The 21,591-nt window shown below is 70.9% G+C and overlaps 3 protein-coding genes across 6 annotated transcripts; 1 reads left to right on the top strand and 2 right to left on the bottom strand.

Moving 5' to 3' along the window:
- Positions 1–1,808: 1,808 nt before the first annotated feature.
- On the top strand, positions 1,809–7,946 carry KCNJ10 (potassium inwardly rectifying channel subfamily J member 10). 2 transcript variants are annotated; one of them, XM_068663232.1, is made up of 2 exons: positions 1,809–1,952; positions 6,665–7,946. In XM_068663232.1, exon 2 carries the CDS (start codon positions 6,665–6,667, stop codon positions 7,805–7,807), a length of 1,143 nt encoding a protein of 380 aa, XP_068519333.1. In that variant the 5' UTR covers positions 1,809–1,952; the 3' UTR covers positions 7,808–7,946. The 2 variants fall into 2 exon arrangements, with proteins under 2 accessions (XP_068519333.1, XP_068519334.1); XM_068663233.1 differs by lacking the exon at positions 1,809–1,952 and adding an exon at positions 5,876–5,983.
- Positions 7,947–8,876: 930 nt separating this feature from the next.
- F11R (F11 receptor) lies at positions 8,877–14,674 on the bottom strand. 2 transcript variants are annotated; one of them, XM_068663231.1, is made up of 10 exons: positions 14,518–14,674; positions 12,272–12,328; positions 11,974–12,087; positions 11,731–11,874; positions 11,098–11,300; positions 10,918–11,020; positions 10,244–10,348; positions 10,119–10,128; positions 9,923–9,971; positions 8,877–9,403 (listed from the first exon to the last, which is right to left on the bottom strand). In XM_068663231.1, the coding sequence occupies exons 1-10, from the start codon at positions 14,588–14,590 to the stop codon at positions 9,368–9,370; spliced, it is 894 nt and encodes a 297-aa protein (XP_068519332.1). In that variant the 5' UTR covers positions 14,591–14,674; the 3' UTR covers positions 8,877–9,367. The 2 variants fall into 2 exon arrangements, with proteins under 2 accessions (XP_068519332.1, XP_068519331.1); XM_068663230.1 differs by having other exon boundaries at positions 9,923–10,348.
- Positions 14,675–15,396: 722 nt separating this feature from the next.
- USF1 (upstream transcription factor 1) lies at positions 15,397–21,352 on the bottom strand. Of its 2 annotated transcripts, none has more exons than XM_068663235.1 (11): positions 21,223–21,352; positions 19,596–19,673; positions 19,453–19,502; positions 19,216–19,328; positions 18,292–18,393; positions 18,009–18,201; positions 17,102–17,189; positions 16,954–17,012; positions 16,597–16,691; positions 16,167–16,295; positions 15,397–16,081 (listed from the first exon to the last, which is right to left on the bottom strand). In XM_068663235.1, exons 1-11 carry the CDS (start codon positions 21,348–21,350, stop codon positions 15,992–15,994), a joined length of 1,125 nt encoding a protein of 374 aa, XP_068519336.1. In that variant the 5' UTR covers positions 21,351–21,352; the 3' UTR covers positions 15,397–15,991. The 2 variants fall into 2 exon arrangements, with proteins under 2 accessions (XP_068519336.1, XP_068519335.1); XM_068663234.1 differs by having other exon boundaries at positions 19,216–19,334; positions 21,223–21,350.
- Positions 21,353–21,591: the final 239 nt, after the last annotated feature.

The raw sequence follows: 21,591 nt of genomic DNA, 5'->3' as shown, positions 1-21,591 counted from the left end.
AGCCTGGGGGGGCAGGGGGGTGTCGTTGCACGCTGCCATGCACCCGAGCGTGTGCGCACCAGTCCCGTGCACGCACTGGAGCGATGCCAGCGCACGCACACACGATGCTCACACACACATGCATGTGCCACCCCCCCAGCCTATCCTTGCCCCCCCCTCCCCAAACTGTGCCCCACACAGCCCTGCCCCCCCCCCCCCAGCTCCCTGCCATGGGGTACCCCACGGTCCCCAGGCTTTGAGGGGGTGGCCCAGGCAGATTGGGGGGGGGGGGGGGGGGGGGGGCATCTTCCCCAAAATATATGGGGGGGGTGGGTAAGGGGGGGGACCTTCACCTCCGTGCAGGCCTTGTGTGCCCCCGACCGGTGTCAGGGCCCCCAGCGCCACCCCCGGGTCACCTCGCTGCGAGGGGGGGGCTGAGATGTGCCGGGGTGGGGGGGGGTGCAGATAGCGGGGCTGGGGGCGCGGAGAGATCGAAGGGGGGGGGGGGGCAACTCGGGGGAAGGGGGGCAGCAGCAGCCCCCCGGGGCCGTCCCCTCCACCCCCACCCCCCCCGCTCTGCCCCTCGCCCCCTCCCCATCCCTTTCCATCCCTTTGCCCTCCCGCCCCCCCCCCCCCGCACTCACCGCTCCCCCCGCGGCTCCCGCCGGGGCGCGCCCCCCCCGTGCGCTGCGCGCATGGCGCAGGACGAGCGCAGCGCCCGGCTCGGCTCGGCCCGGTCCCACCCGGTCCCGTTCGGGCTCAGCTCGGCCCCCCCCCCCCCCCAAAACACCGGATTTTTTTCCCCCCCCCACCCCCCCCCGCGCCTCCCCCGCCGGCCGCTCTCCGCCGTTCCCCGGCAACGGCTGCGCCCCGGGAGCGCGCGGCTAAAAATACCGAGCAGCGCCCGCCCCCGGCACGGCCCCCCCCGGCCCCGGGCCGAGCCGAACCGGGCCAAACCCCCCCTTAACCCCCCCCTCACCCCCCGACCCCCCCCCCCTCCCGGGAAGGGCAGAGCGGCGGGGCCACGCGTGGGGTGTGCGGGGGGGGGGGCGCAAAATGCGCCGGGGTTGCGCCCACGCGTGTGCTCGGGGACACGCGTGGCACGGGGGGGGGGGGGCGCCTGGTGCTGCGCTCTGCACCCACACGGTGCTCGCTGCTGACCCCCCCCCCTCCTCCGGTGGTGCCCCCCACCCGAAAAAAAATTCCGCCCCCCCCCCGGGTTGTGTCCCCCCCCCCTCCCGGTGGCGGTGGCGGCCCCGGCCCCTCCCCGGCCCCCCCCCCCGGCGCACAAAGGCGCTTTGTGCCGGGACCGGCCCGGGAACAGCGGGGCCTTGTGCGGGGGGGGGGCGGCCCCACGCACCCACGGCCACGCACCCACGGCCCCACTGCCCCGCGCCCCCCCCCCCGCCGCTCCATCATCATCATCATCAGCCCTAGGGGGGGGGGTTTGAGAGGGTGATGGTGTCGGGGGGGGGGTTGCCCACAGGTGACACCCACCCCGTGCCCCCCCTCCCCACGGGGGTCTCAGGACCCCACGCAAAAACACGGGGGGGGGGGGCCCGGTGGTGAGAGGATGTGAGGGGGGGGGGATGTGGGGGGTGCTCGGTCCCCCCCCCCCCGCCCCGGGGCCGGTAACGTGACCCGGCCCGGGCTCGTTTTCCACCCCATTAACCCCCCCGCCCCCCCCCCAAGCCCGCCCCACGCCGGCTCCTCCCCCCCCCCCCCCCACCTCCCCCGGCCCCCCCCATTCAACCCCCCCCCCCGGGGCCCCCTCCCCGGCCCCGCCAATCGGTGCCAGCCGGGCCCGGCGAGGCGGCCGGCCCGGGGAGGGGGGGGGGGGGGGGGGGGCGCGGGGGGGGCCCCGTCCCACCGCCGCCGGCCCCGCCGAGCCATAAAGCCCATGGGGAGCCGGCGGCGGCCGGGCTGAGCGCGGCCAGGCACCCCCGGGCGCCCCAGGGTGCCCCCCCGGCAAGGTAAGGGGCCGCCGGGGGTGGGGTGGTCCCGGTCCCCCTGAGCCCCCCCGCCCCCCGCCCCGGTAAAGCCCCCCCTGGTCGCGGCCAAGACACCCTGGGAGGGGGCGAGGGGCTGGGGGCTGTCGGCAGTGCCCCCCCCCAGCTGGATGCGGCTCCGGGCCGGTGGCCCCGCGCCCCCCCCATCGCGCTGTCCCGTGTCCCCATCACGTCCCGGTGTCCCGTGCCCCCACCTCCCTTTATCCCCCAGCCCCCGTGTCCCCAGTGTCACCACTGTCCCCAGTCTCCCCGTCCCCCGTTCCCATGCCCCCCGTGCGCCCCCATCCCATGTCCCCACGTCCCCACGTCCCCCTCTCCCCTTCTGTCCCCGCTGTCCCCGTGTCCCATCTCCGCCATCCCCTCGCCCCCCACCTCTGTCCCCACGTCCCCACACCTGCTGTCCCCACATCCCCATATCTCCAGTGCCCCTGTCCCCAAATCCCCCCTCCCCGTGGGTCTCCCCCCCTCCCCACTGGGACCTGGACGGACGGACAGACGGACAGGGAGACGGACGGACGGACACGGACGGGGGGGGGGCACCACATCCCCACTCCCACCCCCTCCAGGCATCTCTGGGGCCACCCCTGTCCCCTCTACGGCAGCCCGCGGGGGTGTCCCCATTGCCCCCCAGCACTGAGGCCCGAGGCCGTGGGGTGGTTGTGGGGGGGCCCTTCCTGCCCCAGGGACTGGGGGGGGGGGGGCAGGGTCAGGGCGTTTCAAGGGCATTTGGAGTGAGGGGGACGGGGGGGGGGACCCACAGGGCGCTGGGTTGGTGGCACCGGCCCTGGGTGGGCTGGGAATTAGCCAGGTTAACCAGGCTGTGGGTTAACCAGGCTGGGAGTTAACCAGGCTGTGGCTTAACCAGGCTGTGGGTTAACCAGGCTGGGAGTTAACCAGGTGGCAGGTAATCCAGGCTGGGAGTTAACCAGGCTGTGGGTTAACCAGGCTGTGGGTTAACCAGGCTGGGAGTTAACCAGGCGGCAGGTTAACCAGGCTGTGGGTTGGGTATGCCAGATTAGCCGGGCTGTGGGTGAGCAGAACCACAGATTAGCCACGCTGGATTAGCCGGGCTGTGGGTTAGTCACGCTGGATTAGTGGGGTTGGGGATTAGTGGGGTTGGGGATTAGTGGGGCCGCAGATTGGCCACGCTGGATTAGCAGGGTTGGGGATCAGCCACGCGGGATTGGGCTGTGGGTTAGCCAGGTGTGGTTATCTGGGACTGGATTATCTGGGATGGGGGTTACCCGGGTGTGGGTTACCCGGGTGTGGGTTATCCTGGGATCAGATTATCTCAACTGTGGGCTATCCAGGTGTGGGTTATCTGGGATGTGGGTTATTTTGGGGTTGGATTATCTGGGATGTGGGTTACCCAGGTGTGGGTTATTTTGGGATTGGGTTATTTGGGATGTGGGTTATCCAGGTGTGGGTTATCCTGGGATTGGATTATCCCAACTGTGGGTTATCCAGGTGTGGGTTATTTTGGGATCAGATTATCCCAACTATGGGTTATCCAGGTGTGGGTTACCCAGGTGTGGGTTATCTGGGTGTGGGTTATTTTGGGGTTGGATTATCCGGGTGTGGGTTATCCGGGTGTGGAGCGCTGCGGGTGTGCTTTATCGGGGCGCGGGCTGGAGGTGTGGGTTACGGGCGGTGTGCGGTGCCTGGTGTGGGTTATCTGCCTGTGGGGTACCCGGGTTAGTCGGGCTGCGAGTTCCACCCCCCCCCCGTGAGCTGCGGGTTAATGGGGCTGGGGGCTGACGGGGCCGGGGGTTACCCGTGCTGCGGCCGCGGGCGGTGGCTTCTCCGCTGGCTACGAGGGCTGAGCCGTCCCCGCCGGCCTTATCCGCCCCATCGGCACCGGCGCCGCCAGCTCCCGGGGGAGCCCCCGCGCCCCTGGGTCCCCCCCCGCGCCCCTGGGTCCGCTGGACGCGCTCCCGGCCCCGCCGAGCTGCCCCGGAGGCGGCGGGCTTGAAAAGAGGCCAAAACGGGCTTTTTTTGCCCCAATCCGCAGCCGGCAGCGGGGTGGATTTTTTGGGAGTTAACGGGGGTTGATAGCACTGGGGGGGGTGGGTTTGTCATTTTGGGGTCCCCTGGTGCTGTGGGGACCCCCCCCCCAGTGTCCCTGCTGTGCTAGAGGGGAAACTGAGGCACGGTTGGGGAGGGGTCCACGGTTCCATCCTGCCCCCGCCGCCCCGTGCTCGCCATTTTCCCAAATTTCCCAAATTCTGCAGCTTGGGGCCGGCAGCGTCAAGGGCACGGGGACGGCGCTGGCCTCAGGGCCCCCCCAGGGGTGTCCCCCCCCCCCCAGGGACACCCTCAAACCGGGTGCGATGGGGTCCCGGGGCGCTCCGATGGCCAAGGGCAGGGGACGCAGGGGACAGCGGCCGAGCGGGGTGGGTGGCAGGGGGGACGCTGGCCCCCGGGACCCCCGCTGGGGGGGGGGGGGGGGGCCAGGCTGGCCGGGGGGGCGGCAGCGAGCGCGGGGCCGTGCATGCTAACGAAGCGCCTCGTCAAAGCGCCTTTGTGCCCCGCCAGCTCCATTGAGGCCTCTCCTCCGGGGCGCACAAAGGCCCCACTGTCCCCGTGTCCCCGTCCCCCCCCCCGCCTGCCCTTGCACAGCCTCCCCCCCCCCCCCCAAAGCACCCAGCCCCATGCCGCATCCCCCGGTGTCCCCAACCCCGCGGTCCCCAATTTTGTACGGGGACGGGGTGAGGACCCTCCGCTCCCAGTTGCCACCAGTATCACGCCCCCCGTTTTTGGGGTGGAAAAGGGGGAAATTGGGGCTGGCGGGGAGCCCGGCCACGGCTGGCACCGTGCGGGCACGGGAACGGCGCCCGGGTTGGCGATGCCAGCGGGCCACGGGGAGGGGGGACGGGTCCCCGTGTCCCCTGCCCTGCTAGGACCCCCCACATGCTCGTGGGGGGGGGGAAACTGAGGCAGGAGGCGGGGGGGGGGGGTTAATGGGTAACCGGCCCGAGCAGGTGCCGGTCGTGCTTGGTGGCGGCCGTGCCCCGCGGCATCGTCCCCGCACCGGGAACAAGCGGAGCCTTGTCACAACCTGTGTACAGGGCACGGGGGGGGGACACGGGGGGGCTGCTAATGGGGGAGGGAGGGAGCTCAGGGGTGGGGGACCCCAGAAATGGGGGGGTCAGGATGTGGTGGAAGGGGCGCAGAGAGCCCCTGGGGTGTTGGGACCCCAAAGAGGGGCAATGGGAACTTTTGGGGGGGCAGGGATCCCAAAAAAGGGGTGCAGGGATGCTAGGGAGGGGAAGGACCCCAAAAAGGGGGAGAAGGGAATAGAGGGGTGCAGGAACCCCCAAAAAAACAGGGGCTGGTTTTGGGGGCAGGGGCTGGTTTTGGGGATGCGCGGTGCCCCCGGGTACCAGCAGTGACCTGGTTGGGGATGGGGACAGGGCCCTGCTCCCGGTGCCACCGTCCCCTCCATGGGGCTTTGCTGGGGGTGGGGGGCGGATGCAGCACAGGAGGGCCAGGGGCAGCACCACGCGGGGTGGCCGCTGCCTTCTGGGGCCCCCCCGGTTTGGCCGGCGCAGGGCCACGAGGCTCCAAGGAGCCCCCCCAGGCTGCCACCGCGTCCCCGGTGTCCCCGGCACGCCGCCTCCCGCAGCCAGCTCGGAAACCACGGCGGGGCCAAACGCTGGCGGGGGCTGAAAGGCCTGAAAGGGGCCTTTCTGTGCCGGGGGGGGACCGGGGTCGGGGATGGGGACAGGGACGGAAGCGCGCCTGGCGCCGTCGCCAGCCCCTTGTGCCCATCGCCTCCCATTCATCCCCTCCTTCCTCTTCCTCCCAGCCTGATTCAGTCCCCGTCCCCGCCAGGACAGCCGGGTCCTGGCCCCAGGAGAGGTGGCAGGGGGACAGTTGGGGACATTGCGGGGAGGGCAGGGAGGGAGGGAGGAGCGGACGGACAGAGGGACAGGTGAGAGGACGGGGGCATAAAAGCGTGGACAGACGGACAGAGGCACGCACGGACAGACAGGGTACGGACGAGGGGAGGAAGGGAGGGATGGATGGATGGACAGGTGGAGGGGGGGGCGCTGGGGGGGATGGATGGACAGATGGATAAGGAGATGGACAAATGGGCGGGGGGACAGCCAGGTGGTGGGTGTGGGGACAGACGGACATTTGGGTGAATCCATCAGTAGGGAGGAGGACGGACGGACAGACGGGGGGAGGGCTGCAGGCTGTGAGGGGTGACATCGGCCACCAGCACCGCGGTGCCACGAGGCCGCCGGGTCCCCAAAACTGGGCTGGGGTCCCCAACGTGTCCCCAACACCCAACCTGGCCTCAGCCTCCATCCCTCAGCTGCCCGTCCTTGTACCACCCCCCATCCACCCCCCACCTTCTCCAGCCCCCCACCTTCCATCCTTCTACCCATCGTCTTCTCCACCCGTCCTCTCCCATCCACCCCACCTTCCACCCACCCCCCCACCCACCTTCTCCACCCATCCCACCCCCATCCACCCAACCTTCCATCTTCTCACCATCTTCACCCATCCACCCACCCATCCCATCCCATCCCATCCCCATCCCTCTCCCATCCCATCCCATCCATCCCCTCCCCATCCTCCACCCTACCCTGCCACCTTCCCCCCTGACCCCGCACCCACTCCCGACTCTCCCCCCGCGTCCCCCCTGCTCACGGTGCCCCCTCCCGCAGATGACGTCGGCCACCAAGGTGTACTACAGCCAGACCACGCAGACCGACAGCCGCCCGCTCATCGGCTCGGGGCTGCGGCGCCGCCGGGTGATGACGAAGGACGGGCGCAGCAACGTGCGCATGGAGCACATCGCCGACAAGCGCTTCCTGTACCTCAAGGACCTGTGGACCACCTTCATCGACATGCAGTGGCGCTACAAGCTGCTGCTCTTCTCCGCCACCTTCGCCGGCACCTGGTTCGCCTTCGGCGTGGTCTGGTACCTGGTGGCGGTGGCGCACGGGGACCTGCTGGAGTTCGACCCCCCGGCCAACCACACGCCCTGCGTCATGCAGGTCCACACGCTCACCGGCGCCTTCCTCTTCTCGCTGGAGTCGCAGACCACCATCGGCTACGGCTTCCGCTACATCAGCGAGGAGTGCCCGCTCGCCATCGTGCTGCTCATCACGCAGCTGGTCCTCACCACCATCATGGAGATCTTCATCACCGGCACCTTCCTGGCCAAGATCGCGCGGCCCAAGAAGCGCGCGGAGACCATCAAGTTCAGCCAGAACGCGGTGGTGGCGCAGCACAACGGCAAGACCTGCCTGATGGTCCGCGTGGCCAACATGCGCAAGAGCCTCCTGATCGGCTGCCAGGTGACGGGCAAGCTGCTGCAGACCCACCTCACCAAGGAGGGCGAGAGCGTGCGGCTCAACCAGCTCAACGTGGACTTCCAGGTGGACACCTCGTCCGACAGCCCCTTCCTCATCCTGCCCCTCACCTTCTACCACGTGGTGGACGACGCCAGCCCCTTTCGGGACATGGCCCTGCGCACGGGCGAAGGCGACTTCGAGCTGGTGGTGATCCTCAGCGGCACCGTGGAGTCCACCAGCGCCACGTGCCAGGTGCGCACGTCCTACCTGCCCGAGGAGATCCTCTGGGGCTACGAGTTCACCCCCGCCATCTCCCTCTCGGCCAGCGGCAAGTACGTGGCCGACTTCAGCCTCTTCGACCAGGTGGTGAAGGTGGCGGTGCCCTGCTGCGTGCACGAGACCGTGCGCTTCGGGGACCCCGAGAAGGTGAAGCTGGAGGAGTCCCTGCGGGAGGCGGCGGAGCGGGAGCGCGAGGGAGCCCCCCTGAGCGTCCGCATCAGCAACGTCTGAGACGCCGCCAGCCCTGGGGATGCCACCAGCGCGGGGAGACGCCGCCGGCTCTTCCCCCCCCTTCCCGGCTCTCGCCGTCCTCCTGGGCCTTTCCCCCCTTCCTCGTGGCACGGGGCTGCCCCCCCGGGACTCGCGTGGGTGCTCGCCCACCGGTGGGACCACATCCCCCTCGTCCCGGCTCACGTGGGGATGAGGCTGTCCCCGTCCCCCTCCCCTAACGCTCTGCTAACACCAGCCAGAGACCCCCCCCCCAGCCCCTCTGCGCTGCCAGGAGGAAGGTGGACACAATCCTGCCGGGAAAGCTGTCCCCGGGGTGGGGGGCACGCGGCCACCCCCAGCCCCTGGGGACACGGTTCCCCACCAGCTGGGGGCTGCCTCGCTGCTCAATTGCGCCCTGGCAAGCCACGGGGAGCGGGACGGCTCCGTGCCAAGGGGGGAAACTGAGGCAGGACCCCCCCCCCCCAGACACACACACACACACTGAGGCTGCCCCCAGAGCCGGGGCCCCCTCCCCACGCTGCCCCCCTGCCTGTTGGGGGGGGGGGGACACACACTGGGGTGTCACCGATAATCGGACACGGCCACGGCGCCGCGTCCCCGCTCGAGCCCCCACCTCGAGCACGTCGCTGCTGCTAACGTAGAGCCCCCGCCTATTAACGCGCCCCCCCGGGCACCCCCAGGGCCCGGGGCTGGTCCTCCCCCGCCACACGGAGCCCAGGTTACGCACAGAGGTGTACACATAGTGCCACTAACCCCTACGTACAGCACCGGGGCAGAAAGGCTTCACCCCTGGAAAGACTCAATGCATCCGAGCCCTGCTTCCACTGCTGGGGGCACCTCGGGGCCTCGTCCTCGATTTGGGGGAGAAAAGACCAAGGAGTTACTAAATAAAAGTTCTATTATTGACAGGCAGAAAGGGCTCTGCCCGCGCGCCCGCGGCGACGCCGAGGTGTCCCCGTGCCCAGGGGTCCCACGCGGGGTCCCCCCCCCCGTGCCACGAGGGGTCCCCCCCTGCTCGGGGCTCAGCCCCGGTGGTGTCACCGTCCCCAGGAAGGCTGCGAGCACTCGGTACAGGAACACAGGAGGTTTATTGATGGTTTTCCCCCACCGACATCATCGCACGGGTGGTTACAAGAGAACGGCCCCCAGTACGGGGGGGAAACTGGCACCAGTGGGCAGCTGGGACTGGCAATGGGAGATGCGCTCCCACCCCTAACCCCCAGGATAGACCCTGGGAGAGGGGGCTCCGTCCCCAGCACCCCCCCACGGCCACGGCCCCCCCGAGGACGCGGGGCTGTCCCTGAGCAGCCGCCGTGCCCCCGCCTGGGGACAAGGCACAGGACCCCGCTGGGACCCCGGGGCCTCAAGGCACTGGTTGGAGAGGGTGAGATTGGGGGAGGAAGGGCACTACCCCTCCAAAAATAAAATCAAGGGGGTAGGGACAGACAAAAAGGGAGCAGTTTGCACTTAAAAAAACAAAACAAACAAAAAAAAATAGTTAAAAATCACAGGTACAGCAATTAGAAAACATTTACAACAGCTCTCGGCGTGGGAGGGCGCTCACACCAGGAAGGAGGACGTCTGTTTGAACTCGCCCTGCGGAGTGAAAGGGGGGACGTTACCGGGGGGGACCCCAGGCTGGGAGCGGGGGGCTGTGCCCGGGGGGGGGGCTGCTGGGAGCAGGGGGCTTGGGCAGCACCGCAGCCAGAGGGGTTTGGGGCAAGCACTGCTCTGTGTGTGGGGAAGAGACGCGAGGAGGGCTCTGCCCTGCTCCGGGGGTGCTGTGTGGTGCCACCCCCCCATCCTGAGCGATGGAGCCCCCCCAGATCCTCTTTGTCCCTGCAGCTGCCCCCTCCCTGCTTTGCATGCCAAGTGCCCCAGGAGCCGTCTCCCTGGGAACCCTTTTGGTGGCCAGCAAAGCCCTCGGGCGCCGATCCCCGGGGGCTGGAGGCTTCGCCATGGCCAGGGGGGCACCGGGGTCCCCGCCTTCCCCCTTCACCATCAGACCCGTGGCTGGGCACCATTCAATGTTTTGAGGGCCCCCCCCGAGGGACACAACCCTCCCCCCCGGGACACGGCCCGGCCCCGTCACGCTCCGGGGCACGGCGCACTCACCTCGCTGCGGTGCGAGGGCTGGCTGTAAATGACCTTCTTGCTGGTGGTGCTGTGGAAAGAGAGAGCATTGAGGGGGGGGCACGCTGCCCACAGCACTGCCCCCCCCCAAAAAAACCTGCTGACAACCAGGGCACAATCCCAGCCTCAGCCTGCTCCGGGCACGGACTGGGAGTGGCAGCGATCCGGGCTCACTTACTCTTTTCTCTCTGAAATAAAAGAAAGGGGACAGGGATTTTAGGGGGGGGGGGGCGGCAGGGAAAGTGGTGCTGGCACAGGGGGGAGCCAGCCCCGGGGACGGGTGCGTGGTGCAGAACTCACTGCTGAAATAGCCCCGGCTGTAGGCGAACCAGATCCCGAAGGCGATGAGCGCCAGCACCATCAGCAGCACCACCACCGCGGCCACGATGCCGCCCACGTTGACTTCATCTGGTGAGAGAGGTGGGGGGCTATCGGGGGGCTGTCAGGGGGCTATCGGGGGACTGTCGGGGGGCTATCAGGGGGCTGTCAGGGGGCTGCTGGGGGGCTGTCGGGGGGCTGCTGGATGCCAGCCCGGGGCCACGGCCAGATGATGGGGCACAAACCCTCAGTTCAACACCCAAAAACCCCAGCTCGACACCCAAAAACCCAGCCCGAAGGGTGGGGACCCCACTTCAGAGGGGCTCGATGGGGGGCTCGGAGGGGGGCCCCGGGCCAAAGCCCCGGCGTCGAAGCTGGGTCTGGCTCGCACGAGGACCGGGCAGCCCCGGCCAGCTCCAGCTCCAAGGGCAGCTTCCCCCCCCCCCCTCCTACCTCCACGGCATCACTCCGAGGACTTGTTTCAACCCATGCTGCCATGAGCAAACAGCAGGGTCATTAACAGTGCAGCTAATTAGCATTGCTTTGAACCCTGCAGGCTGCAGGGTACGGGGCTGACACGCACCCAGGCAGTGTTCCCCGGAACGTGACTCGTGCCAGACGCAGCCCGTCCCCGGCCCCCGCCCCTGCTCCTCACTCACTGGCTTCCATGTGCACCGTGTCCGATTTTTGGGGGGACCCCACGTTGTTGGAGGCCTCGCAGTAATAGTCCCCGGTGTCGAAGCTGGTGACGGGCTCGAAGGTCTGGAGGGGGAGAGGAGAGGAACGGGAGCGTGGCTGTGGGGGCCGGGGGTCCCCGCGCCCTGAGCGCCGGCACTCACCAGCTCCCCGGTGGTGGAATCCAGCGTGTAGGAGGAGTTCCTGAAGGTCAGGCTGGTTTTGGGGTCGCTGGGCATCAGCATGGTGTCCCGGTACCAGCGGAAGGTGGGCGGCGGGGAGCCGTCCGTCTCGGTGCAGCGCAGCACGGCCTTGCTGCCGATGGTGGCCGAGCTGGGGACGTGGGCCACCGGCTTGGAGGGGGGCACTGCGGGACAGGGGGGAGAGGGAAAGGAGAGCTCGGTTCCACCCCGAGCAGGGCACGCAGCCGCTCGCACCTCCCCTGCTCACCCCGAGCCGGCGGTTCACGGGGAAACACCGAGCGGAGGAGAGCCCCCGGTGTGGGGGGCACCTGGCAGAGCCAGCCCCCGGTGCCCCCAGCACCAGCGTCCCCTAAAGCCACCACGAGGAGCCCGGTGGCCACCCCTAGGCGCAGTGCCCCAGCTGGCAGCACGCCCCCCGGGGTTCAAGGGGGGGGCTCAGAGCTCCTTAAATCTCCCCAACAGGGCAGGGAAGATCCAGTGTCCCCCCCCAGCTGGCTCCCTCCGAGTGACAGCGGGGACGGGGAGGGGGTGGCAGGGGGCTCTCCGGGACAGACAGAGCAGCAAAATGGGGGTGTGGGGGGGCCAGCAGCACACCTTGGACGATGAGGCTGACTTCGGACTTGGAGATCTGGCTGCTGCCGTCCACCACCTCGCAGATGTACTTCCCGGTGTCCTCCCGCGTCACCGTGCTGAAGCGGATGTTGGTGGACGTGAACTGGACACGGTTCTTGTAGGGCTCTGCGGGGAGAGCAGCGGGGTCGGGGGGCAGCCGAGGGAGAGGAAAAAAAAACCCCCCAAGGGGAGGCCTGGAGGGGCTGTGGGGTGGGGGCCACGTACCGGTGAGCTCGTTGCCGTAGTACAGCAGCACCAGCGAGGTGCCCTTCTGGAACTTCCACTCGATGCGGGGGTTGCTCATGCTGTATTTGTACGCCGTGCAGGGGATGTCCACCTCTGCGGGGGGGGACACGGCGCTGAGCTGGGGGGCCGGCAGCCCCCGGAGCCCCCCCGGAGCAGGGAATCCGCAGGGGGAGCACCCCGAGAGCCCGGGGATGCCCCTCGTGGGCAGGAGCTGGGTGCCCAGGCCGGGCTGATGGGGGAGACCCCGGTGTCGGGGGGCCGCGGGGGGGGCACTCACCGCTGTTCTCAGGCACTTGCTTGGTCTCCGAGGTCACTTGGGCGCCCACCAGGGACCCTGCGGGAGGAAGGGACAGGTCAGGGACACGCGGGAGGTGCCAGGAGGAGCCCAGGTCCCGGGGGACACCGGAGCTGCCGAGCCCTGCCAGAATTTGGGGACCCGTCCCCGTCCCCGTCCCCAGCTGCTGGGGCAGGCGCCGAGGGGCCCACGGCAGTGAGCCCGGCCTCCCTTCCTCCCATCCTCCTCCTCCTCCTCCTCGTTAATCAGTTCCCAGCCGCAGTTACCCTTTAACAGCACCTCCCGACCTCGGCCCCGCGGGGTCACCCCGGGACCAGCCGCGGCACACCGCTGTGTCCGGCCGTGTCCCCCCCCCCCCGGGCTCCGTGGCCGCCCGGTGACACCGGGGCTGCGGCAGCGAGGTCACCGGGAGCCCTGGGGCAGAGGTGACACCGGGAGGCGCGGGGCAGAGGTGACGGCACCGCGTGGTGGCAGCCGGAAAATCCTGCCCTACCTGTGCGGCCTCACCCCCCCCCCGCGGCCCTCCTGGCTTGGTTTCGGAGGAAACCGAACGGGGGCAGCCCCGGGGGGGTTTCGTAACTCCCTGCCCTCGTGCACACGCGTGTGCACACCCCCACACCCCCCCCACACCCCCACACCCCTGCCTGGCACGCGTGTGCGCACCGGGGCCGAACATCCAAACACAGCCCCCCCGGCACGGCTCCGGGCTCATATCTGGGCTCCCCGGTGGTCGCCACCGCTCACGGAGCCCCCACACCGGGGGGGGGTGGCCGGTGAACGGCCCCGGTGCGAGGCCCCGGTGGGTCGGGGGCCGTGAGTCACGGCGTGGGAGAGGCCGTGCCGGCCGCCGGCACCGGGAACCGAAACCGCCCGTGCCCGGAGCCGCCTGCACTTTGCTCCCCGAGCCGCTGCCAAGCGAAACCCAGCGGGAGGGGGGCACCGGGGACACCCCCGCCCCGAGGGGGGGGCGCTACCAGAGGGCACCGGGACCTCGCAGCGGGTTTGGGGACGGTGCCCGGAGCTGTGGGTCCGGTGGGGAAGGGGCTGCCTGGAAGCCCCATGGGGGGGTGCCGGGTGGCGGGGGGGGGGACCCCGCTCCCGCTGCGACCCGGCTGTGCAGGAAACACACAGGGGGGGGGACGGGAAACCCGGCCCGGGGACAGGAAAAGGCCCAGCCACGGGAGGGGGGGGGCTATGGGGCCGAGCCGCTCGGAGCCCCCCCTGCTCCATGCCACAGCCTGGTGGGGGGGAACGGGGGCTGCTCCGGTGCGTTTTGGGGGAAAAAACCCCAAAAGACGCCGTCCCGCAGCCCCACGGGGCCGGGAGCCCCGACGGCGCCAGCCCCGCACCGGGAATTGTCCCGGGACAAAGGAGGGGCCGGGGCCGGGGGGGCCACCGCCGGCGGGGGGGGGGGGAGAGGGCCGGGGGGGCTCCGCTTCAGCCTCTGCCACCCCAAAACGGGCACCCGGTAACCGGGGACACCGGGGGCGGCGGGGGGGTGGGGGTCAGGGCTGTCCCGGTGCTGTCCCCGTCCCCGTGGTGGCCGGGGGGGGTTGGGGGGGGGCCGTCGGGGGCCGTTTCCTTCCCGGCGCCCCGGCCCGGACGTCCCCGGTGCCCTGAGTCACCGCCGCCGGGGTGGGGCCGGTCCCGGTCCCGGGGTCAGCGGGCGCAGCCCGGCCCCGGCCCCGACCGGGAGCGGCTCCCCCGCACGGTGCCCCCCGCGCCGCCACCACCGGGAACGGGGCCCCCGGGGCCACCGGGAACCCAGCGCTGGTGGCCCCCGGTGGTCCCCCTCCGGTGGTCCCGGGGCGGGCGGTGGCGGCGAGGCCGCGAGGGAAGCGCCCAGGGGAGCGCCGGTACCGGCAGTAACGGGGCGGCGGTGCCCCGGTACCGGCGGTGTCCCGGTGCCGCGGGGTGAGCCCCGCCGGGACCTCGCTGCCCCGACACCGCCCCGCTCCCCCCGGGCGCACCCGGTGGCTGGCGGCGAAGCTCCACGGCCGGTAACCGGGGACAGGGGGGGGGGGGGTGGGCATCGCCCCCGGGGACACCGCCAGGCCCCCCCCCGCCCCGTCCCGGTACCGGCACCGAGCACCGGCGGACCCACGGCCGCCCCCACCCCCACCGGCACCGCCCCGACGGCCCCCGGCGGGAAAAGCCGCCTCCACCGGGACCGGGACCGGGACCGGGACCGGGACCCCCCCTGCCGCCCCCCGCCCCCCGGCACTCACCGGCCGCCGCGCACAGCAGCAGGAGGGGGAGGGGCAGGGCCCGGGGGCAGCCCCGCAGCGCCGCTCCCGCCATGGCCGCCGCCGCCGCCGCTCTGCGCGCCCCGGGCCAGGTGCGGCCCCGCCCCGCCCAGGTGGGCCCCGCCCCCGGCCGCCGATAGGGCGGGTTCGCCCCGCCCCTCGGGGCCGGGCCAATCCGGACAACGCCCCTCTGCCAGGTGCGAGTTGGCCCCGCCCCCCGCACGGCCCCCATTGGCCGCCCCGCCTGTCTCGTCAAGGAAGGGGCGCGCCCCGCTGCCCGGCCCCGGCTCGCTGGGCGCCGATTGGCTGAGGCGAAGGGGGCGCGCGAGAGACAGGTGCGCGGGGGGGCGGGCGTGGCGGCCAATCAGAGGCAGCGCCTGAACTTCTGGCCAATGGGCGCGCTGCGCGCCCCGCCTGGGGGCTGCCGGGAGGGGCCCGGCCGTTGCCATGGTGACGGGGCCTGCGGCCGCCTCAGCCCCGGGGGCCTCCCAGTGCTCCCAGTGACCCCAGTGCCCGCGGTATCCCCAGCGCTCCCAGTGCCCCCAGTACAGCCCCTGCTGCCAGCACAGTGTTGTCACACCGTGATGTCATGGCGCGGGGACATCAGGGCCCAGTGACATGGCACACGGTGACATCACGGTGACATCACGGCCTGGTGACATCACGACACAGCGACATGACACAGTGATATCGTGACACACGGTGACATCACGACACTGGTGTCACAGCACGATGACATCACGGCACTGATGTCACAACAGAGTGACACCAGGACATGATGACATCACACCAGGGGGCAGGGGGGACCGGGGGGGTCCCTTGGGTGCTATGGGGGGGAGCAGGGGAATAAAGGTGAGGGCCTGGAAAAACAAATCACTATTTTTATTTATTTTCGCTTTTTTTAAATTCAGAGAGTTTTTAAAAAAAAGTCTGGGCCTGCCGGGCCGGGCCAGCTGCAGCAGGCGGGGGGGGGGGAGGGGGGGGGGCAGGAGGAGGAACAGGGGGGGGCCGCGGCACCAGGGACCCCGCACCCCAGTGGGGACCCCGGGGAGGGGGGGGGGGGGGGGAAGAATTTGGGGAGGGGGTGAGAGCCACCGGAGCCCCCAGGAGAGGTGACACCCGGGGGGGGCGACACCCGGGAGGAGGGGGGGGGGAACAAATGAGGGGTGGGGGTGACACCCGGAGAGGGGGGCGCAGGAGGGGGTGGGGGGGGTCCAGGCAGTGCTGGGGGGGGGCAGCGGGGCCGGCGCCCGCCTGGCCGAGAGCGTGAGCACGAAGCGTGGGGGGGGGACGTGAGACTTGGGGGGGGGGGGCACAAACCAAACGGGGGGGATGGGGACGGGGATGGGGGGGGGCTCCTCATGTCACACCGGGCGGGGGGGGGGGGCGGGGAGGCGCTTTGGAGCGCGGGAGGCGGCCGCGGGGGGGCTGCCGGTGGCCGCCGGCCCCCCCTGAGTCAGTGGCTGTCGTTCTTGATGACGATCTCCACGCCGTGCTGCCGCAGCTGCGTGCGCAGGATCAGGTTCTTGCTCTTCAGCTCCTCTACCTGCCACGGGGGGGGGGGACACAGGGGTGAGGCAGGGTGCAGGGGACCCCCCTGGACCCCCCCGGCCCCCCCCCCCGGCACCCACCTGCTGCCGCAAGACCTCGTTGTCCATCTGGAGCTGGTCCAGGCCCTGCAGCTCCTCGGACAGGCGGTGGTTGCTCTGCCGCAGCTCCTGGATGTAGTCGCAGGCCTTGGACAGGATCCCCCCTTTGCTCTGGGGGGGGGGGGGACACGAGGTGTTACAGGGGGACCCGAAAACCCCCTGGGGGGGCACCGGGACCCCCCCGGGGGACACCGGGACCCACTCCCAGCTCCCACCCCACGGCCAGGGCACCCCCGAGGGATGTGGGACCCCGATCCCTGCCCCGCCACCCCCACCCCGCTGTCCCTTTTGCGCCCGCCCCAGCCCCTTTGTGCCCCCCCAGCCCCTTTGTGCCCCCCCCCAGCCCCTTTGTGCCCCCCCCCAGCCCCTTCGCGCCCCCCCAGCCCCTTCGCACCCCCCCCCAGCCCCCTACCTGCCCCGACTTGGTGTTCTCCATGGAGCAGTCGGGGATGATTTTGGAGAGCTGCACGATCCAGTTGTTGATTTTGTCCCGGCGCCGGCGCTCCACTGCGAGGGGAGGGGGGGGGCATCAGAACCCACCCCCACCCCGAGACCCCTCACTGGGGGCAGCGCTGGGACCCCCCCCCCCAGGGCACAGACCCTGCCGGGGGTCTCCCTGCTCCCCTCCTGCCTCCCGGGGGGTGCACGGGGGGGGGTGCACAGGGCTCCCATCAGAGCTCTGCCCCTAACTGCCCCGGGGGTCCCGAGCCCCAGGGGGGTGCCGCAGCCCCCCCCGACCCCCCTGCCCCCCCCCCAAGCCCCCCGGTACCTTCATTGTGCTGCGCCCGGCGCTTCTCGTCCCGGGTGGCCCGCGGCGCCTCTGCCTTCCTGGGGGAGGGAGCAGAGGGGTCGGTGCTGGTGGGGGGGGGGCTGCATGTCACCGCCGAGCCCCCCCCCCACCGCCCGCCGGTACTCACGGGGAGTAGGGGTGGGCGCGGGGGGCGATGGAGCGCTGAGCCCCCCCCTGCAGCACCTCCTGCGGTGACATCATCACGAAGAATTGCCCTGAACGGCCCCAAACGAGAGAGACGGGGTCGGGGGGGGAGCGCGGGGAACCCCAAAAAGGGGCCGTGGATGTGACACCCCCGGCGGGGGCTGGCAGCTGCCCCGTCCCCATCCTTGTCCCCAACTTTGTCCCCACTGTCACCCGCATTCCCCATATTGTCCCCATCCTCCCCCCCATCTCCATCCCCGTTTTCATCCCTGTCCCCAACCCTACAGCCACCTTAATTCTCACCCCCCTCCCTGTCCCTGTCCCCGTCCCTATCCCTGTCCCCAACTTCGTCCCTGCTGCCATCCACGTTCTCTGTATTGTCCCCATCCTCCTCCCCATCTTCATCCCTATTTCCACCCTTGTCCCCATCCCTACAGCCTCCTTAACTCTCACCCCATCCCTGTCCCCTGTCCCCATCCCTTGTCCCTGTCCCCATCCCTTATCCCCATCCCTTGTCCCCACTATCACCCGCAGTCCCCCTGCTGTCCCCATCCTCCTCCCCATTTTCATCCCCGTCCCCATCCCTACAGCCACCTTCATTCTCCCCCGCCTTCCCTGCCTCCATCCCTGTCCCTTGTCCCCATCCCCATCCCTTGCCCCCATCCCCATCCCTGTCCCTTGTCCCCGTCCCCATCCCTGTCCCTTGTCCCCATCCCCACCCCCCTCCCTGTCCCCATCCCCTATCCCTGTCCCCTGTCCCCCATCCCCACCCTGCATCTCCCTCCCCATCCGTTGTCCCCGTCCCCATCCCCTGTCCCCATCCCCATTCCCGTCCCTTGTCCCTGTCCCCATGCCCTGTCCCTTGTCCCCATCCCCACCCCGTCCCGTACCGGTGGGCGTGGGCTGCCCCAGCAGCGCCTCCGAGTTCTGCGTGGTGACCACAGCGGTGGCGGTGGTGCCAGCACCGGCGGAGGTGCCGCTGTCGGCCACGGCGGCGGTGGGGAAGTAGGTGTAGTGCGTCTCCGTGGCCGCCGCCTCCGTCTCCACCGCATCCTCGCTGGTGAAGGCGCCCTGGATGACGGCCTGGGGGCGGGGGGGACACACGGGGACGGTGACAGCCGTGTGTCCCCCCCCCGGGGTCACCCCCAGCCCGCCCCCCAGCGCGGCGCCCACCTGGGTCATGGACTGCGCCGCGGGGTAGCCGCTGATGGCGCTGGTGCCCTCGGTCTGCCCGTCCAGCTGCCCGTCCGCCACCTGGATCACCCGGTACATCACCTGCGGGGCGGGGGGGGGACGGGAGGGGACAGGAGGGGACAGTGTGGAATGGGACGGGATGGATGGGATGGGGTGGGACGGGACACACGGCACCGGCTCAGCCCCACTGCCTGCCGGGGAGCAGCACCCAGGCACGCTGCTCCCCCCACTCCCCCCACCCCAAATCCAGCCCCTCTGCTCCCAGCTGTCCCAAAAAGGGGTCACTGTGTCCCCCCCATGTCCCCATTTTCCCCCAAATCCAGCCCCTCTCCTCCCCACTGTCCCAAAAAGGGGTCGCTGTGTGCCCCACACATCCCTATTTCCCCTCCAAACCCAACCCTTCTCCTCCCGGCCACCCTGCAGAGGGGACACCACGTCCCTGCTTTCCCCCCAAAATCCAATCCCTCTCTTTCCAGCTGCCCCAAAAAGGGGTCACCATGTCCCCCCCACTTCCCTGTTTTCCTCCAAAACCCGACCCCTCTCCTTCCTGCTTCCCCATGGAGGGGACCCCACGTCCCTGTTTTCCCCCAAAACCTGACCCTACTCCTCCCAGCTGCCCCAAAAATGGGGTCACCGTGTCCCCCCCATTTCCCCATTTCCCCCAAAATCCGACCCCTCTCCCCCCAGCTGCCCCAAGGAGGGGTCCCCATGCCCCCCCCCCCATGACCCCATTTCCCCCAAAACCCAACCCTTCTCCTCCCCACTTCCCCATGTGGAGACCCCCCCCCCCCCCCCCCCCACATCCCCGTATCTCCCCAAACCCAACCCCTCTCCCCCCGGCTGCCCCACAGAGGGGTCCCGGTGCCCCCCCGCCCCCCCAGCCCCCCCATTTTGCCCCCGTACCTGCGTGCCGCCGTTCTCTGTGCGGAACACATACTTGATGTTGGGGTCGGGGAAGGTGGCGGCCGACTGGATGCTGGCGATGGCCACGCTGGTGGGGTCCTCGCCCGTGGCCACTGCACCTTGGGGCGGGAAGGTGGCGGGGGGGGGGGCCATAGCGGGGCGGGGACCCCGCAACCGGCCCCCCCGGGACCCCTGCACCCCCCCCTCAGACAGAGAAGCCCCCCACCCCCTCCTCACCTTCCTGGATTTGCACCGTGCCCTCTTCCGTCTCGGCTGCTTTCTGCTGCCTGCGGGGACATGGGTGGCGTTTTGGGGTCACTGAGCCCCCCCCTGCCCTGCCCCGATTTGGGATTTTACCCCCCTGGGGGGGGGGCACTCACCCCTTCATCGCTCCGCTGCGCCGGGCATCAGAGGGCGGCGGCTGCTGGGGGTGCGGCTCAGCGCCGGGGGGGGTCAGCCTGGAACCGGGACGGGGGGAATGGAGACGGGGACAGGGGGACAGGGGGGCAAGGGGTCACAGGGACAGGGGGACATGGGGAGAAGGGAATGGGGACGGGGGCAGGAGGGAATGGGGGACATAGGGACAGGGGCACAGGGACAGGGGGATGACAGGCATGGGACAAGGGGATATGGGGATGGGGGACACAGGACGAGGGGACATGGGGACACAGTACAAGGGAATTTGGGGACAAAGACGGGGGCATAGGAGAAGGGGACGTGGGGATAGGGGCACGTGGGGACACAGGGATGGGGACAAGGGGACACAGGTACATGGGGGACACAGGAATGGGGGACATTGGGACATGTCCCAATTGGGTGGGGGGACAGGACAAGGGGACATGGGGACATGGTGATGAGGGACATGGAGGGGGGACACGGGGACACAGATATATGGGGACACAGAGAGGGGCCGTGGGGCAGGGGATGGGGACACAGGGACAGGGGGAGGGGGGGACACAGGACAGGGCCCGTGGGGACACAGCCCCAGAGCCCCCCGACACATCCAAACCTCCCCCTGCCCTCGGTGCCACCGAACGGTGACCACAGCCCCCCCCCCGTCCCCATCCTGTCCCCCCCCATCACAGCCGCCACCCCCCCCCAGGGAGGTGACAGGGCCGGCTCCAGCCTGGGGACAGCCCGGGGGGGTTGGGGGGGGCAGAAGCCCCCCAAAAACAGCCTCGGGTCCCCTCCACCCCCCCCCGTGTCACCTCCTCCCCCCCCCGTATCACTTCCGGGGGTGTCCCCGGGGGCGGCTCTGTTTTGGGGTGTCCCCGTTTCACATCCCGGGGGTGTCACTTGGGGGGGGGGGGTGGCAGCGCCCCCCCCCCGCCGTGTGTCCCCTCCCCTTCCCCCCCCCCTCGGGTTTTGGGGTGACTTCGGGGCCAAGGCCACAAGCGGGGGGGGGGCACCCCAAAAATGGGCCCTTTGGGGCAGATCGAATGCGACCCCCCCAATGCAAAGGGACCCCCCCGGGACTCCATGGGTGGGGGGGAGACATTGGGGGGGGGTGACAAGCTTTTTTGGGGGGGAAAATTTTTGGAGGGAGGGGTGACAATTGTGGGGGGGTGACAGGATTGGGCGGGGGTGACAGCTTGGGGGGGGCGGTGACAGGATGGGGGGGGTGACAATTTGGGGGGGGGGGGGCAAGGGGTACCCGGGGGGGGCACAGGGCGGGGGGGGCCCGGGGCTGTCAGGGGGCGCCGTGACAGGCCCGGGGGGGGCACCGGGGGGCACCGGGGGGGGGCCTGGCCGGGGGGGGGACGGGACAGGGGGTGACAACCGGGGGGGGGCAGCGGGGGGGGGGGCCGGGACCGGGCGGGGAACGGGAACGGGAGGGAGGGGGGGGGAGGAGGAGGGGAGCGGGGGGGGGGGGAGCGGAGGCGGCCCGGGGGGGGCCGGGGGCGGCCCGGGGGGGGGCAAGGCGGCGGGGGGGGGCGGCCCCGGGGCCGGGGGGCGGGGGGGGGGCGGGGGGGGGCGGGGGGGGGCCCGGCGGGGCCCGGGGCTTACCCTGAGCGCGCTCGGCCCCTTGTCTCGCCATGGAGCCCCGCACATGCGCACGGCGCCGCCCCGCCGCCATGGCGGAACCGGGCGGAAGCGCGCCCCGCCCCGCCGCCCCGCCCCGCCCCCGCCGCCATCTTGGGCCGGGGACGCCGCCGCCCTTCTCTGTGCCGCCGCCGCCGCCATCTTGGAGCCGGGCAAAGCCTCCCCGCCCCCTCTCCCCGCCGCCATCTCAGGGCGCGCCCGGCGCCATCTTAGCCGGCGAAGCGCGGCGCTACCCCCCCCCTCCTCCCCCGCCGCCATCTTGGCTGAGGGCGGCGCCATCTTGGAAGCGGGCAGCGCCCCCCCCCGCCTCTCCCGGCGCCCCCCCCCCACGAT

This window comes from Anas acuta, chromosome 28 (assembly GCF_963932015.1).
Source record: "Anas acuta chromosome 28, bAnaAcu1.1, whole genome shotgun sequence".
Lineage (NCBI taxonomy): Eukaryota > Metazoa > Chordata > Aves > Anseriformes > Anatidae > Anas > Anas acuta.
This window is presented reverse-complemented; position numbering and strand designations above follow the sequence as displayed.